We start from the raw sequence: 13,446 nt of genomic DNA, 5'->3' as shown, positions 1-13,446 counted from the left end.
GGGCGGGTGAGGGGAGCGGAGCGGAGCGGAGCGCGGGGCGGGCTGAGGGGAGGGGGGCGGAGCGGAGGGCGGAGCGCTGGGCGGGTGAGGGGAGCGGAGGCATGGCGGGCCCGCTGTGCCAGGGCTGGGGCCTGGGGGTGGCCCTGCGGAGCCGCGCCGCGCTCCGGCCGCTCGGGCTGCTGGCACCGCCGGCACGGGGCGTGCTGGGGCCGGCTGAGGGATCAGGAACGGCGGCGGGATCGGGAACAGCAGCGGGATCGGGACAGGCGGCGCTGGAGGAGAACCCCTTCTACGGGAAGTACCAGCACAAGATCCAGGAGCTGCGGAGGTGGGCCCTGAGGGAGGGAGGAGGAGGAGGCGGGGCCGGGCTGGGTAGGCGGGGCCGGGCTGGGTGGGCGGAGTTTTGCGGAACGGGCGGGCCTGGGGAGCGCTTTCCTGAAGGAGAGATGTCCTTCTGCTTTAGCTTTTCGCCCTCTTGAGAAACTCGATCAGTTTAGGCCAATTGCCTTGAAATTGACATGTATTTGACAGCAGGTCAGTGAGGATTGTCTCCTAGTGTGGTCAGCTTGATTAGAGATAGTTTTGCCAAGATTAAATTTAAATTTGAAGTTAACATGAATCAGTATCATAGTAAACAGTTTAGAAGGCCAAAGGATGTTAATCACCCAGCAATGCTCTCCACCTTTGTAAACCTTTGGGACAGGCAAAGAATACTCCAATTTTGAAAACCTTTGGAGCAGTCAAAGAGTATTCCAACTTACAGGCTTCCATCTTATTATAAAGGAGGATTTGAACAGAAAATGAGTAGGCAGAAGTTGAGTCTTATTTTAGGTGTAAGTTGATCTGCTGGTAAGGTAACAATGCTGGTAAGGTAAGCCCATAGAAGAATCATGGGTTTGAATTATCCTGATAAAGATGGATTACCTTCCTTAGCAACATAAATCAGTGAACCAAAAGAATTCACAGACTCACTCACAGAACCATGGAATGGCTTGGGTTGGAGAGCACCTTAGAGATCAGCCACTTCCAACCCTCCTGCCATGGGCAGGGACAACTTCCACTGGGACAGGTTGCTCAGAGCCCCATCCATCTGGGTCTTGTTGGAATGCAGTGCCAAAAACAAATCCAAAGCCTTGGGTCATAGGAGATGTTGTGCAACAGCTTTCACAGTTTCTTAACTCTGCATTGATTTTTCCTGTTTATCATCATAATTAAAAACTTAAGGTTATTTAAAAGCAAACTGGAATGTTTTAGTTATATGAATTTATGTCCAGTTGGACAAGGAGCAGGGAGGAGGACTAGGATGATCCTTGTGGGTCCCTTCCAACTTGAGCTGTGCCATTGCTCTGTTGTACTGTTAACAGTCCCTGTTCCAATTCAGGTCCAATCCAGATGTGTTTGAATCCCGCATGGAAAAAAGAAGTGAAGTGAAAAAGCAGCCCGTGGGACATTCCAAACAAGGAGAGTTTATCAGATGCATGGAGGAAAAGGCAAGGACAATTTTCTTTGTAAATCACATACACTGAAGCTCTAATGCTATTTTTATGAGATCAGAGTAATGCTACAAACTGGAAGTATCCCTATCAGAAGGAGCTCTGAAATTTCACTGTGTGATGGCTTAAAGCATTGTTCTGTACTCCTCTGTATTATTTTTTAGACTGTAAATTCCCTGTTTGAAACCTTGTTTAATTAGTTCCAGATTAGTTTGGCCAGAAGAATGACACGGTCCTGCATTTATCATTTCTTAGTGAAAGCAAGAAAACAGTTCAATAATATTGGATCCAAAATGCACAATAGTTTCCTTTTGACTAATCCCTTGTGGCCTTGAAATTCATAATTCATATTAGGGTACTAATCTTATTTACTTCACCTAATCAATCACTTATTTTATTAAAAATACACTGCAGTGATCTTCAAGTGTCTTGAGCTCCCACTGAGGAGTTTTTGTCAGCAGGCAGGTTGTGTGTGGCAGGGAATGCAAATCAATGGTATTAGCTGTAAAACTAAAGAAGAATGTTTTCTTGCAGGCAGAAGGCTTGGGCAGCAAGACATCAAAGGGAGGATTCACAAAGGATAAGGTAAGAGAAATGACCCAAGTGTTAGGAGGGTGGCAAGGCAAGGGTGTGGATTAACTTGTATTGCCACAGCCAGTTTCAGTCAAGAACACTTTGATATAAACCTGGTGTTCCTTATGCTGCATTTGGGTGTAAGATCTTGGTTTGCTGTTGGGATCCTATTCAGCCTTAAAACTCCTGGCACTCTGGGTTTTTATTGCTCTGTCCTTTTTCTGTGACACCCTGGAAATTCTTTACAGTTGTGGAATCTGTTCTGAACATTAAGTGGAAAGAGTTGAGCTCCTTTTACAGCATGGAAATACATTTGCAGTGATCAGCCAGCCCAGGGACAAGATAATTCTGTTTCACATTCTTGTATTTCAATGAATCTTCAGTGTAAATCTGCCAAAGAGCACATCTTTGAGATGGCTGAAGGCAAAAGCTGCTCCTCTTGCAACTTCAGTAGAGATCTGCACAACTGGAGCAAAGCATGTGCTGTCTCCTGAAAGAATCTATTCTGCCTCAGTGTGTGAATCCACTTCTCAGTGTGTTGTTGCTGTATTTTATTTGGCAATTAGAGAGGCTAAGTAACACTATAAATTGAATTAAGTTCCCCTAGGTTGATTTTGTTCTCTGTAATTGCATCCATTCATTCTTGATTCTTACAAGGTCAGAGAACTGCCATCATGCCAGATTCTTTATGCTTTCTCTTGCAGACACTTGATTCAATTCTTAATGTTGAGATGGTGAAAGAAAAATCAGCAGAGGAGATAACACAGGTGATGGATTTAAATGGAATAAACTTTGCTTCATATCTGTGCTTAATAGTAACCTATGTCTAAGGATGGAAATTTTACTTAGACTGAAAAGTAAAACACAGCTGTGAATGTATATTTACAAAAAGCATATTCACATGGGGATCCATAGGAGAAGATAAAGTTTTCTCCATCTAGGTAAGTCCTCCTAGGGGGTACAGGTACACTGGGTATTGCCATCCTGCTGTGGTGAAGAAGAAGACTGTTAACACAGAGGAGCATCATGCAAAGACTTGTCTTCTGTTGAAAATGTTTTGTATATTCTTTATTTAAAAAAACACCACCAAAAAAGTCCACCAACCAAAAATCACTAGTGTGATTTCTGTGAAAGATGTGAGAAGCACTAATGATGGTTAATAAATACTGAGCCACCTCTGAGCCCACTGCTGATTTCTGTTACCTGCTTGGCATCTGTCCTTTGGTACATCTGGAACCTTTGCAGAAGTATGTTGCATCAGTAGGAAAATCAGTCAGGCTTGATTGAAAAATTACTTCCCAAAGTGCTTACAAAGGTCAATTGATGTTTAAAAGCATTTAACATTACTGCTAAATGCTGGACTTTAACTGTATCTCATCTTCTTTGTTTCCTACAGATTTGGAATCAGTATTTTTCTGCAAAAGACACAGTTTATGCTGTTATCCCTGTAAGTAGTTCTGTTATAGTTCTGCACTTGAAAAGCCAGCAGGCAAAGCTTTCCTTTCCAACTGAGATTCTGCTGCTTTTAAAAGCAGTCAGTAAAGGAAAGTGAGGTTTCAAGAACAAACTTGCTTGCTGAGTGACTTTATGCCCCAAACAAAGGCTTTTGTTTTCAGAAATGCATACCCCTTTTTTTCTCACTCAGAGGAGTCTCAATAAATCAAGGACCGTTTTCTGCACACCTGGCTGGAATTTCCAGGCTTATTTTAATACAAGCCTCCAACACTTTTTGCAAGGCCCTAGTGTTTGTTAAGTAGCATTTGTATTTTTAGAGTTCTTTTTCTCAGAGTTGCTTGTTCCTTTGCCCTCTTCCCCAGCACAGGCAGCTGCCTCAAGGTTAATGTGGCAGTCCAAGAGCACTTGGCTGGTAACTTGCATGTGGCTGATCACTTAGGACTTATTTCATACATTTACAATTATTGGCAGCTCTGTCTTTCTTGAGATTGCAGGGTGTTTCCTGAGATAAGATCATACTTCTTACTCCTGGTAACTTTTCCAGATGTTAATTGTTCTTTGTTTGCATTAGGCAGAAGGAGAGTTTTTTCACTATGGGGATTTCTCTTGATTTTTTCTTCAGGGTCATTCTGTGATTGCGATCTCTTAAATCTGTCTTTTCACAACTGTGTGTTCCTTGAGTTCTTGAAACCTCATTTAGATCTGGGGTCTGATTTATGATTGTATTGGCCCTTTGAGTTGCAGCTGAACTCAGTGGGAGGGAGTGTTCTAGATGTGTGATGTGCGGAATGCTCTGAAAGTGGAAGTGTGGGATTTGAAGTCAAGCAGCCTCATGTTTCAGTTTTCCCAACATGTGGATGTTGTGAAAATAGTTTGATTTGCACTTTTACTGTAGCAGAGGGCCACAGCCAGGGACTCCAGCTAAAATGTAAAACTCCTCATTAGTGGGGCTGGCACTGTGCTTTGGTGCACTGTTTTAGGAGGAGTGTTGGAAGCTTTTTAAGGCTTCAATGCAAACCAGATCCCAGGCACGTTAGGAAGCAGTTCATGGTGTCACCGAGGGGAAAAAAAACCCTTTGTCTTTTGCCAGAAGCTTTTTGTTGGCTGGAAGAAAGCCCTTGCATAATTCTCCCATGCTCAAAAGTACACATGAAGGAATTTCTTCTTGATGAATGGCATATGTTTTCTTTCCTGAACACCTAAGAGTAGATATTAATACAGTGCTGGGAAGAAAAAAAAAAATTAGGCAAAAGATTTGGGGAAACACAGAGAACACTGAATGAAATTGCCAGGTTTCATCAGGACTGAAATAGAGTTGTGGGTTTAATTTAAACCTAAGCAATAAGTATGTTATTGAGTGTATAGATGGGCTGCATTTTTATACTAAGAACAGATGACAATGATGTAAATCCACAATTTGGAGCCAGGGATGTGTTGTCTCGCTCAGCTGTTGACACTACATGATGCAGTGGAGCAATTACTGAAAGAGGGTGTAAGCCTCAGGCTTGGGGCCGCCACATCCAAGGCATGAAGCTCTGCATCCAAGGATTTTGCTGCTGCATCTTAGAGACAGCCTTGTTAAAGCAGGATGCTGATGGCTTTTAGGTAAATAAGAACTAAATGCAGCTTTCTAGGCACTCATTGCCATCTGTCCCCACAGTGGGACCTTCTCCAGATGGAAGCTGTGCCCTCTAAAGGTTAATGAGGTGACTGTGAACAGTTCTGCATCCATGTTTGTGTTACTGAAATTGAACTTCTCTTTCTCCTTCCCCAAAGGCAGACAAGTTTGATTTGATGTGGAGGAGAGCCCAGGAGTGTCCATCGGTACGTACAGCAGTGTGGTTGTAGAGCTGTGATGTTTCTCTTCAGAGCCTGATCCATTAACTTTTGACCCTCCTGTGTTCATACCCATTGTATCAGCCTGATTAGTAAAATCCAGGTTCAAATACTTGTCCTGGTGCTCAGATAAAGCAGTGCCTGTTCATATGTATGAAACAGTTTGATCTAGATAGAAGAGATGGAGGGTTGAGAGAGCAGCAGCACAGAATCTCCCAGGAATAGAGACTTGGCTGATGCATTAGTCCTACCTACTTCACTTGCCAAGAGCAAGATCAAATGTATCTGGCTTCGTGAGCTACTTGGAGATTGGGAAGTTATTTAGAGCCTGAAGTGCATTTCTGTGCATTCAGTCAGGTGTCCTGCAAGATTTTCTGCTCCCATGTTGTCGTTCCTTGGTGTGGTAAAACAAGCAGGTCTGTACCTGTGGAGCTGGGTAGGCTGTGAATGTCTGGAGAGGAGATGCTTGCTGTCTGTTCTGGAGCAGCTGATAAAATGACAGGATTACATGCTCTGCTCCTTACCTTATATTTGACCATTTCTGCTGTTAGTTTTCTAGGTGAGAAAAGAAGGTCAGAGGCTGAATGTTCTCCACTCTCCTTTTTATGTCTCAAAATACTCACAAAAGTATTTGTCAAGATATTTGCTAATGAATTAATACTGATAGGGTAATTCTGTTTTATTGTGTGCTTTGAAGTCTGATTCTTGCCGTCCTTTCACTTGTGGTAGGCCAAAGAAACTTTTTTCTGTTGTGGTTCTCTCACTAAAGCATTAATACTTGAGGCCAGTGTGACACAGGCATCATTTTGTTCTGTGTAAGGGAAAATTGTTTTGTTTCTTTTTTTTTTTTAATAATTTCTCTGCAGTTTCTATATGCTTTGCCAAGAAAAGAAGGCTATGAGTTCTTCGTGGGGCAGTGGTCTGGAACAGAATTACACTTCACTTCCCTGATAAATGTTCAGGTGAGCATTTGAAACAAAAAGTTCAAAACTGACTTAGGATCCAGAGATAGATAGTATCAGCACATTGCAATATATGTTATTTACTAAGTAGTTTAGCCAACAGGTTGTCTAGCTTAACTTGAAAATAATTCTCATGGTAATAGGTGTTATTAATTATGTTTTAATTGTACATTAGTTATAGGTAAATTAGGAAGGTTATGGGTATTAAGTGTCTCTGTAGTGTAGAGGATAATGAGGTAGAAATTTAGTAGACTCAAAACATGAGCAAGAGGCAAGCTTTTTAGAATTGTTTGTGCAAGCTACTTAAAATAGCAGTAGATGCTGTAAGATAAATACTTTCCTAAAAATTATGGGTTCTTTTAAATGCAAAATGGTCTTTAGTCAAGTTAAAAAACAACCTAACTCTGCAAATCCCTTGTTTTCTGTAAATACCAAGAGTAATGAATTTCTAATTAGAACTGACCCTTCAGCCCTGGAAAGGAACTGCCTCTGTGGCAGTTAATGCCCAAAGTTTTGTAGTCGAGCACCCAGATCTGCAGTGGAGTGAAGGTTCTTATGGGATACTAACAGGTTTCCTTCTCTCCTTCAGACCCAGGGTGAAACTGCTCCAAGCCAGTTGGTCTTGTACCATTATCCTGATCTGCAGAAGGAGAAAGGGATAGTACTAATGACAGCAGAAATGGACTCCAAGTTCTTGGTAAGAGAAGTCTGCTCATTGGCTTCCTTCATTTTATGCTGCAACTCCTCCTACAGTTTTGAATTGAAATTAAATTACAGTGAAGCCTTTCAATGACCCTTTGCCAAAGAATGGTCTCACTCTCTTTCTTTAACCTAATGTACTTAAAGATAGGGAAAGCCAGAAGAGACTCATCAGTCTTTGGTAATTTCAGTTCACGCATTCTTTTTTTTTAATTTGAGTATTACAGGTGATAGTTGTAAAAGAAAAAAGCTACTGTTTTTCTGACAAACAGAAGCAAATTTAAATGAAAGCTGTTGCTACCTGCAGACAAGTAAAAACAGTGTTTGAAGCCTAATCCTGTTTGTCAAAGCAGGAGACTCCAGACAGAGCTCTGTGTTCAGTGTGTGCACACCTGTGTTCTTTGCCTCTGTGTGGGCACACCATTATTGGCATAACTGTACCAGTGCCTGGAATGGTGGCACTGGGCGCTGTAGTGGTGGAACAGAATGATTAAAATATCCCTCCTCTAACTGACCTCCTGACACCCATTCTGAAACAGTGACTGGAGTAATTGGTGATGCTTCTCTTTTTCCCTGTTGGATCTCAGAGCAAACAATCAATCTTTGCAAGTAGGTCAGCTGTAAGAAGGGAGAAATGAGGATGTGGTGCATCTTGGAGTGGGCAGAGATCACAAAAGCCACACTTGACCTCTGAGACAGATGCACAGCAGGAGAGTTGCTGAAACACACAGTGCTGGAGTGTTTAAGTAGGTCAGGAGCCACAGGGAGTGGTTTGTTAAGAGATTTGCTGAACTAAGGTGGCTCAGAGTTGAGCCACATGGCGAGCAGGAGTGTGGCATTTCTTTTCCAGTGGGACATGGGCACAGCCCCACCCAGCGGATGGTGACAGCTCTGTTCTCCCTGCCAGGTGGTCCATGGTGCCCAGTGCTTATGACACAGCTCAGTTCTCCCTGCCAGGTGGTCCATGATGCCCAGTGCTTGTGACTCAGCTCTGTTCTCCCTGCCAGGTGGTCCATGATGCCCAGTGCTTGTGACACAGCTCTGTTCTCCCTGCCAGGTGGTCCATGATGCCCAGTGCTTGTGACACAGCTCTGTTCTCCCTGCCAGGTGGTCCATGATGCCCAGTGCTTGTGACTCAGCTCTGTTTTCCCTGCCAGGTGGTCCATGATGCCCAGTGCTTGGCCAACCAGGTGCAGCTGTTCTACGCCACGGATCGCTCCGAGACCTACGGATTGGTGGAGACCTTCAACCACAGATCCAGTGAATTCAAATACATGGCAGTTATAGCAGAGCTTGAGCAAAGTGGCCTTGGAAGAGAACTGAGACCTGGGCAGGCTTCTGACAAGTCATAGAGCCTGGCCTGGGGTGAAAGGAGCCAGCAGAAGCAGGGGGTCCCAGGGGGAGTGGTGCAGTGTCTTCTGTTTTACAGCTTGGATTTGGACACAGAAGGAGTTGCAGACATCCTGGGAGAGTGACAGTCACGCCTGTCTGACACTGGTGCAAGATGAGGACTTGGGCCATTTGAACAATAGTAACTAATTGCTAAAAAATGGAGCCCAGTACTTCAGTATAACTTCATCAGAATGAGCCATTTTCCAAGTCTTGTAACTTCCTGCTGCCTGCTGGATTGTGGAAATCTGAAATAAAGTGACAAAAAGGGAGCTATGTAACGGCTGTACTGACATCAGGAAAGAGATGACAACCAGTAAATGCATTTTAAAAGCCCTCCACCATTATAATTGCATGGTTCAGTGCTTTTTAATCTGTGTGGAATTCATACAGGCTTGTCCATCAAGAAGAAAGAATAGGAGCAGTGGTCTAAGACAGACACATCTTTGTTTCTTTGTGAAGCTTGTTACACAGATTCTATTGTGGTCTAAACTTTTCTCAGGATTAAAAAAACAGAGTCACTAGATTTGTTCTGGGAATTTTCTGCTTCTTAATTGATTTATTAATTGTATCCTGTTGTGATGTTTCTGTATTTAAGGTGTTGTTTTTGCACAGTATGAACACGGGTTTATTTTTTAGTATATTTTTAATAGTGTAGAGGAACCATTGCCTGTTTTACAGGATTATTTTTTCTCAGGCTGGCATCTAGTCAGCCAACTCACAAATGACATTTGAAGGAACAAAAAATAACTCTTGTTCCCACTTCAGGAAAGGCACTATCCATAATAAAAGAAAGATGGACTGGCATAGTGACAGAGTCACCAGCCAGCTTCTTGTTTGTCAAGTGAAAAAAATGTCTTGGTATGAAAATGCAGAGCTGCTTTAACACAGCAGTGTTGTTAAGAGCCTGGCTTTACAGACTGCAGCAGGTAGGGGGTTTTAAACCTGCCCCCAGCAGAAGAATCCCAAAACTCTGATGCTTTGAGCTTCTCTTGTGTCATTCCCAGCAGAGGCAGGCAGCACATCCATGGACAAGGATGCTGCAGCAGTGTGATGTGCAGCCTGTGGGGGTTACCAGCACTGCCACCACTGCTCAGGGGGACACAGGACAGCCAGGAGCTTCCAGGAGCCACTTTGAAATACTCCCCATGTCTCCATCAGACCCCAAGCACTAACTCATCCTTAGCACTAATTAGCTCTGGGCCACACTGCACCTTGTCAGCCTGCTGGAGCTGGCAAGCATCCATCCCTCCTTTGCCAGAGAAGGGGGCAAAGAAGGATCTGCAGTTTGTCTCTGTTGGAAGGCATGCCTGGTATAAATTTTCTTCATTAACCACAACCTGATATGAAGCTGTGATGAGTAATGAAGGTTTCTTGCAGCATCTTTTTGCTGTGTAGTTGTAGGATCCTGTTGCTGTAATGCCCACTGTCACTCTGTACTTTCCCAGCCCATTCTTTGCCCTACATGGCCTTTGAAAGTCCCGTCCAACCCAGGCCATTCTCTGATTTTATGACATGCACACTTCAGCTGAGCACTAAAGCTACACACTGCAGTTTTATGTTGAGGTCTGTTTTACCACCAACTCTTAGATGTTGGGTGTGAACTCCTGTCCATTCAGGAAATTGCAGGATGTTTCTAGAAGAGGCAAATCTGGGGGCTTGCTGAAAGGAGATGGTCTTGCTCCCTGGTGATGTCTTTTGGTTTCTGTTCACTGAGTGTGTGCAGAGCAGTCTGCAGAGCAGGGGAATAATTAATCAGAGGAGGTGTGGATAGGGCTGTGATAATCTGAACAGCAAATCACCTTTATTAAAAGGCATTTCTGCTTCAGGTTTGTGGTGTTCATGCTCCATTTATCATTTTTCCTTAGCTGATAGAAGGGCTGTTTTGATTAATAATTCACTTTCATCTTTGAAAAAGTCGAAGTTGCTGCGTTCATTTTTAATGTAGCTATAAAGTAACATCCCTGAGAGTGAAATCTAAGGCTTCCAAATTACACCTCAGCCTCTTTCTGAGCATAAAAGATCAAATTCTCAGGTGTAAGGCTGTAGTGATTTACCTGTAATTCTGAGTGGTGTTTTTTAAAACCCATAGTGGGATTTTTTCCTAAAATAAGAACTTCTCCAGGGCTCAATAAAAGGCAGAAATGGCCAGTGACAAGCCTAAAATTGGGATGAAGACCCATAATAAAAAGGTCCAGCAGAATCTCATCCTTTCCCCACTGAGTGAGTGTTACAAGGGGGAGTAACCCAGCTGAAAAACTGGCCCTACAAGCCACCCTTGCTGCAGAAACCAGCGGTGATTTGTGGCTTTGTGGCTTCTCCAGTGCCTGGGACACATTTGTGCCTGAGCTGTGCTGCTGACCATGGGCATGGATGGGCACTACCAGCTGCAGAGTGGGCACAGACCCCCGGGGCTGTCTGGCTTTGTGCAAATCAGCAGCTGTGCCAGTTTCAAGCTGCTAAAAACTCACAGAGTTTCTAAGATTTGATGCCCTTAGGATCTGTGCTGAGCCTTAGGGCCGGTGAAAAACAATTGTTAGGCTTGGCATGGGGGGAGAGGTAAGAGAGGGAGAAGGTGGCTGTGGGATTCGTGTGCCATCCAGCCACTAGAGGGAAGGTTTGTCTCCTGATTCTGAGCTCTGGGCACTCGCACAGCTTGCCTGAGCCTGTCTGCTCGGCTCTGTGAACTTTGTGAGTTGTGTGCTGAGAACCATACAGATGCTCAGGCTGCTCCTGGTGGTCCATGACGAGCTGGGCTGCGCTGAGTTCAGCTCATGGTTCCACCAGCCCCATGTCCCAGATCCCACCTGAGCTGCCTCGGGGAGGGCAAGCATCCTGCAGTAGTTTCCCAGCATGTTTTGTTGATTTCCAGTCTTTTTTGGGCCAGCACCTTCCCAAGATGGATGTGTCTGGTTTTAGTAGCTGTCAAATGGGCACATTCAGGGAGAAGAAGCCCAGGACTCCCAGTGCCCCCATGTAAAGTTCAGCCCCTGCAGCAAGGTGCTGTAGGAGCCCCCTCAGTGCTGGCTGTGCTCTGCCTCCAGCTGGAGGAGAGCCCGGGATGTGGCAGGAATTCCTTGGGACTGGTGGAGCAAGTTTTGCTGTCAGAGGCTCTTTGTTACCAGCATCCCAAACCTCTGTCTTGCCCACCCAGCCCTATCACCCTGGGGAGATAAACCCAGAGCCCTCCTGCTCCCGAGGGAGGAGGTGGCAGCCAAAGCAATCAAGGAAGTGCAGATTGATGGATGACGTTCTTATCCTCCCTTAAAATGATGACTCCATCCGTGCCTGGCTTTTTTTCCCTGTGCCTTAGAAAATGGCAATACTCCAGTGCCCTCTGCCCCACGGCTGAGGAAGCTCTCACTCACTCCCTGTCTCTGAGTTTGCACAGGACACAGTGGAGCAGAGCAGAGCAGGGGAACTGACTGTTCCCAACGCTGCAGAGCTGTTTTCTGGACACGTCCTGTTCCCCTCTGGGGATAACCAGAGCAAACCCACTGCTCCCTCTGCTCTGTCTTTGGTCTGCACAGGCGTGCACAGCCTGCCAGCCCTGTCTGGAACAAGCACCTCCCCGCTGCTGCAGGGCAGTGCCCATGAGGTGCCGTGCAGGGCATTGTGTGAGAGCCCAGCGCAGTGTGGGGCTGGCAGGGGGCTGCCCCCTCCTTTCCCCCGGTGCAGCCGTGTCCTGACAAGCCTTGCGAGGCTGCTCCGCTGCCCGGGGCCTCTTCCCGTGCCTGTCCCTGAGCTCCGATGGAGCCGCCCAGTGCTCCGGGCTCTCTTCCGTCCCTGCTTCCTTCCCCCGACAAATCCAGCCATGCACCTGCCTCCAGGAGCGAGGCCAGCATTCCGCTCTTCCTTCCTGCAGGGCACACAAATGCCCTCTTCACAATAACGCATCCCTCCTTCCCCAAAGCTGTCCCTCGGACCTTTTCCTCTCTCCCAAGTGACTCCTGCTTCCCCTCCCCACAGCTGGGATACCGGCTGGCTCTGGCACCGTGGGCTCTCTGCTTTTTGAGGTTTCCAAAACCTCATGTGAGGGGTAAGTCCCTGAGCAGGAGGTGCTGCTCACCCCTGTGGGCTTGTGGGGCTGCAGCTGATGTAACTCTGGCCCTCCTTCGGTTCTCCTGGCCCCTCTCTTTTGGCTCCAGACTGCTGAGAGTGGGAGGACCCCATCTCATCTCCAAGTATTTTGGCTCCATTTTGCCTGGATGTAAATCCTGGCTATGAGTTGCCTTTGGGATCTTTGCTGTTCAGCCAAGCCCCCTGACTTTTGGATTTCCGCCCATTTTCTGCAGGGATTTCAGTTGAAAGTTTCTTCCTGGCTTGGCATTTGCTGTTGGGAGTACATCTGCTTCACAGACCTACACTTCCCATTCACAAGGTCTGAGGACATTTTGTTGTTTCCTGCATCCCAGGTCCCCAGGATGGAGGACAGCAGCATTGCTCAGCCCTTGCTGGGACTTGAGGTGGCTGTAATGAGCATCCAGCACTGGGGATGGGAAAAGACTTTGCCTGAACCTGCTGGAATCAGGAGTGTGGCTGGTTTGCTGGTGACCAGGAGGAGTCTGCTGGGTTACTTGAGCTTGATCCTAATTTTAGGGATGTTACATGGACCTACCTGCAATGACTGTGAGAGATTCACTCATGAGCAGGGCAAGGATGATGTAGAAAAGGCTCAGCCTGCAGGTCCAGGGAGGATGCACACACAGAGCTGAGCTCTGGGGTGATGGCTCCTGTACTGGGTTAGCTGCTGATGGTGGTGGTGGGAAGCAGCTGCATAGATGTATTTCACAGCTTGTGCTTCCCTCCTGCCTCAAGAGCTGTGCAGGGCACTTCAGCTCAAGGTTTTACCTTTTCTGCAGATGTGAGACACCTCAGCCATCTCATGCTGTAGTGGAGGCGGAGCACAGATGAATCCTGCCTGTCCTTGGTGTGTCCTTCTCCTGTCATCCAGTTCAGGATCTGACCCTAAGCCATGTCCCAAATGGGGACAGGCAGAAAAGCAAGGGGCTTCTGGGGTGTGCAATCTCCAATTCCCT

General features: G+C 46.0%; 1 protein-coding gene across 1 annotated transcript; it reads left to right on the top strand.

The window, feature by feature from the left end:
* The first annotated feature begins 91 nt into the window (after nucleotides 1–91).
* ATPAF1 (ATP synthase mitochondrial F1 complex assembly factor 1) lies at nucleotides 92–8,946 on the top strand. Its single transcript, XM_059478609.1, has 9 exons — nucleotides 92–328; nucleotides 1,382–1,490; nucleotides 2,028–2,078; nucleotides 2,771–2,833; nucleotides 3,463–3,513; nucleotides 5,298–5,345; nucleotides 6,224–6,319; nucleotides 6,909–7,016; nucleotides 8,176–8,946. Exons 1-9 carry the CDS (start codon nucleotides 102–104, stop codon nucleotides 8,368–8,370), a joined length of 948 nt encoding a protein of 315 aa, XP_059334592.1. The 5' UTR covers nucleotides 92–101; the 3' UTR covers nucleotides 8,371–8,946.
* Nucleotides 8,947–13,446: the final 4,500 nt, after the last annotated feature.

This window comes from Ammospiza nelsoni, chromosome 9 (assembly GCF_027579445.1).
Source record: "Ammospiza nelsoni isolate bAmmNel1 chromosome 9, bAmmNel1.pri, whole genome shotgun sequence".
NCBI lineage: Eukaryota > Metazoa > Chordata > Aves > Passeriformes > Passerellidae > Ammospiza > Ammospiza nelsoni.
The sequence above is the reverse complement of the archived record's forward strand: the minus strand, read 5'-3'. Positions and strand labels throughout refer to the sequence as shown.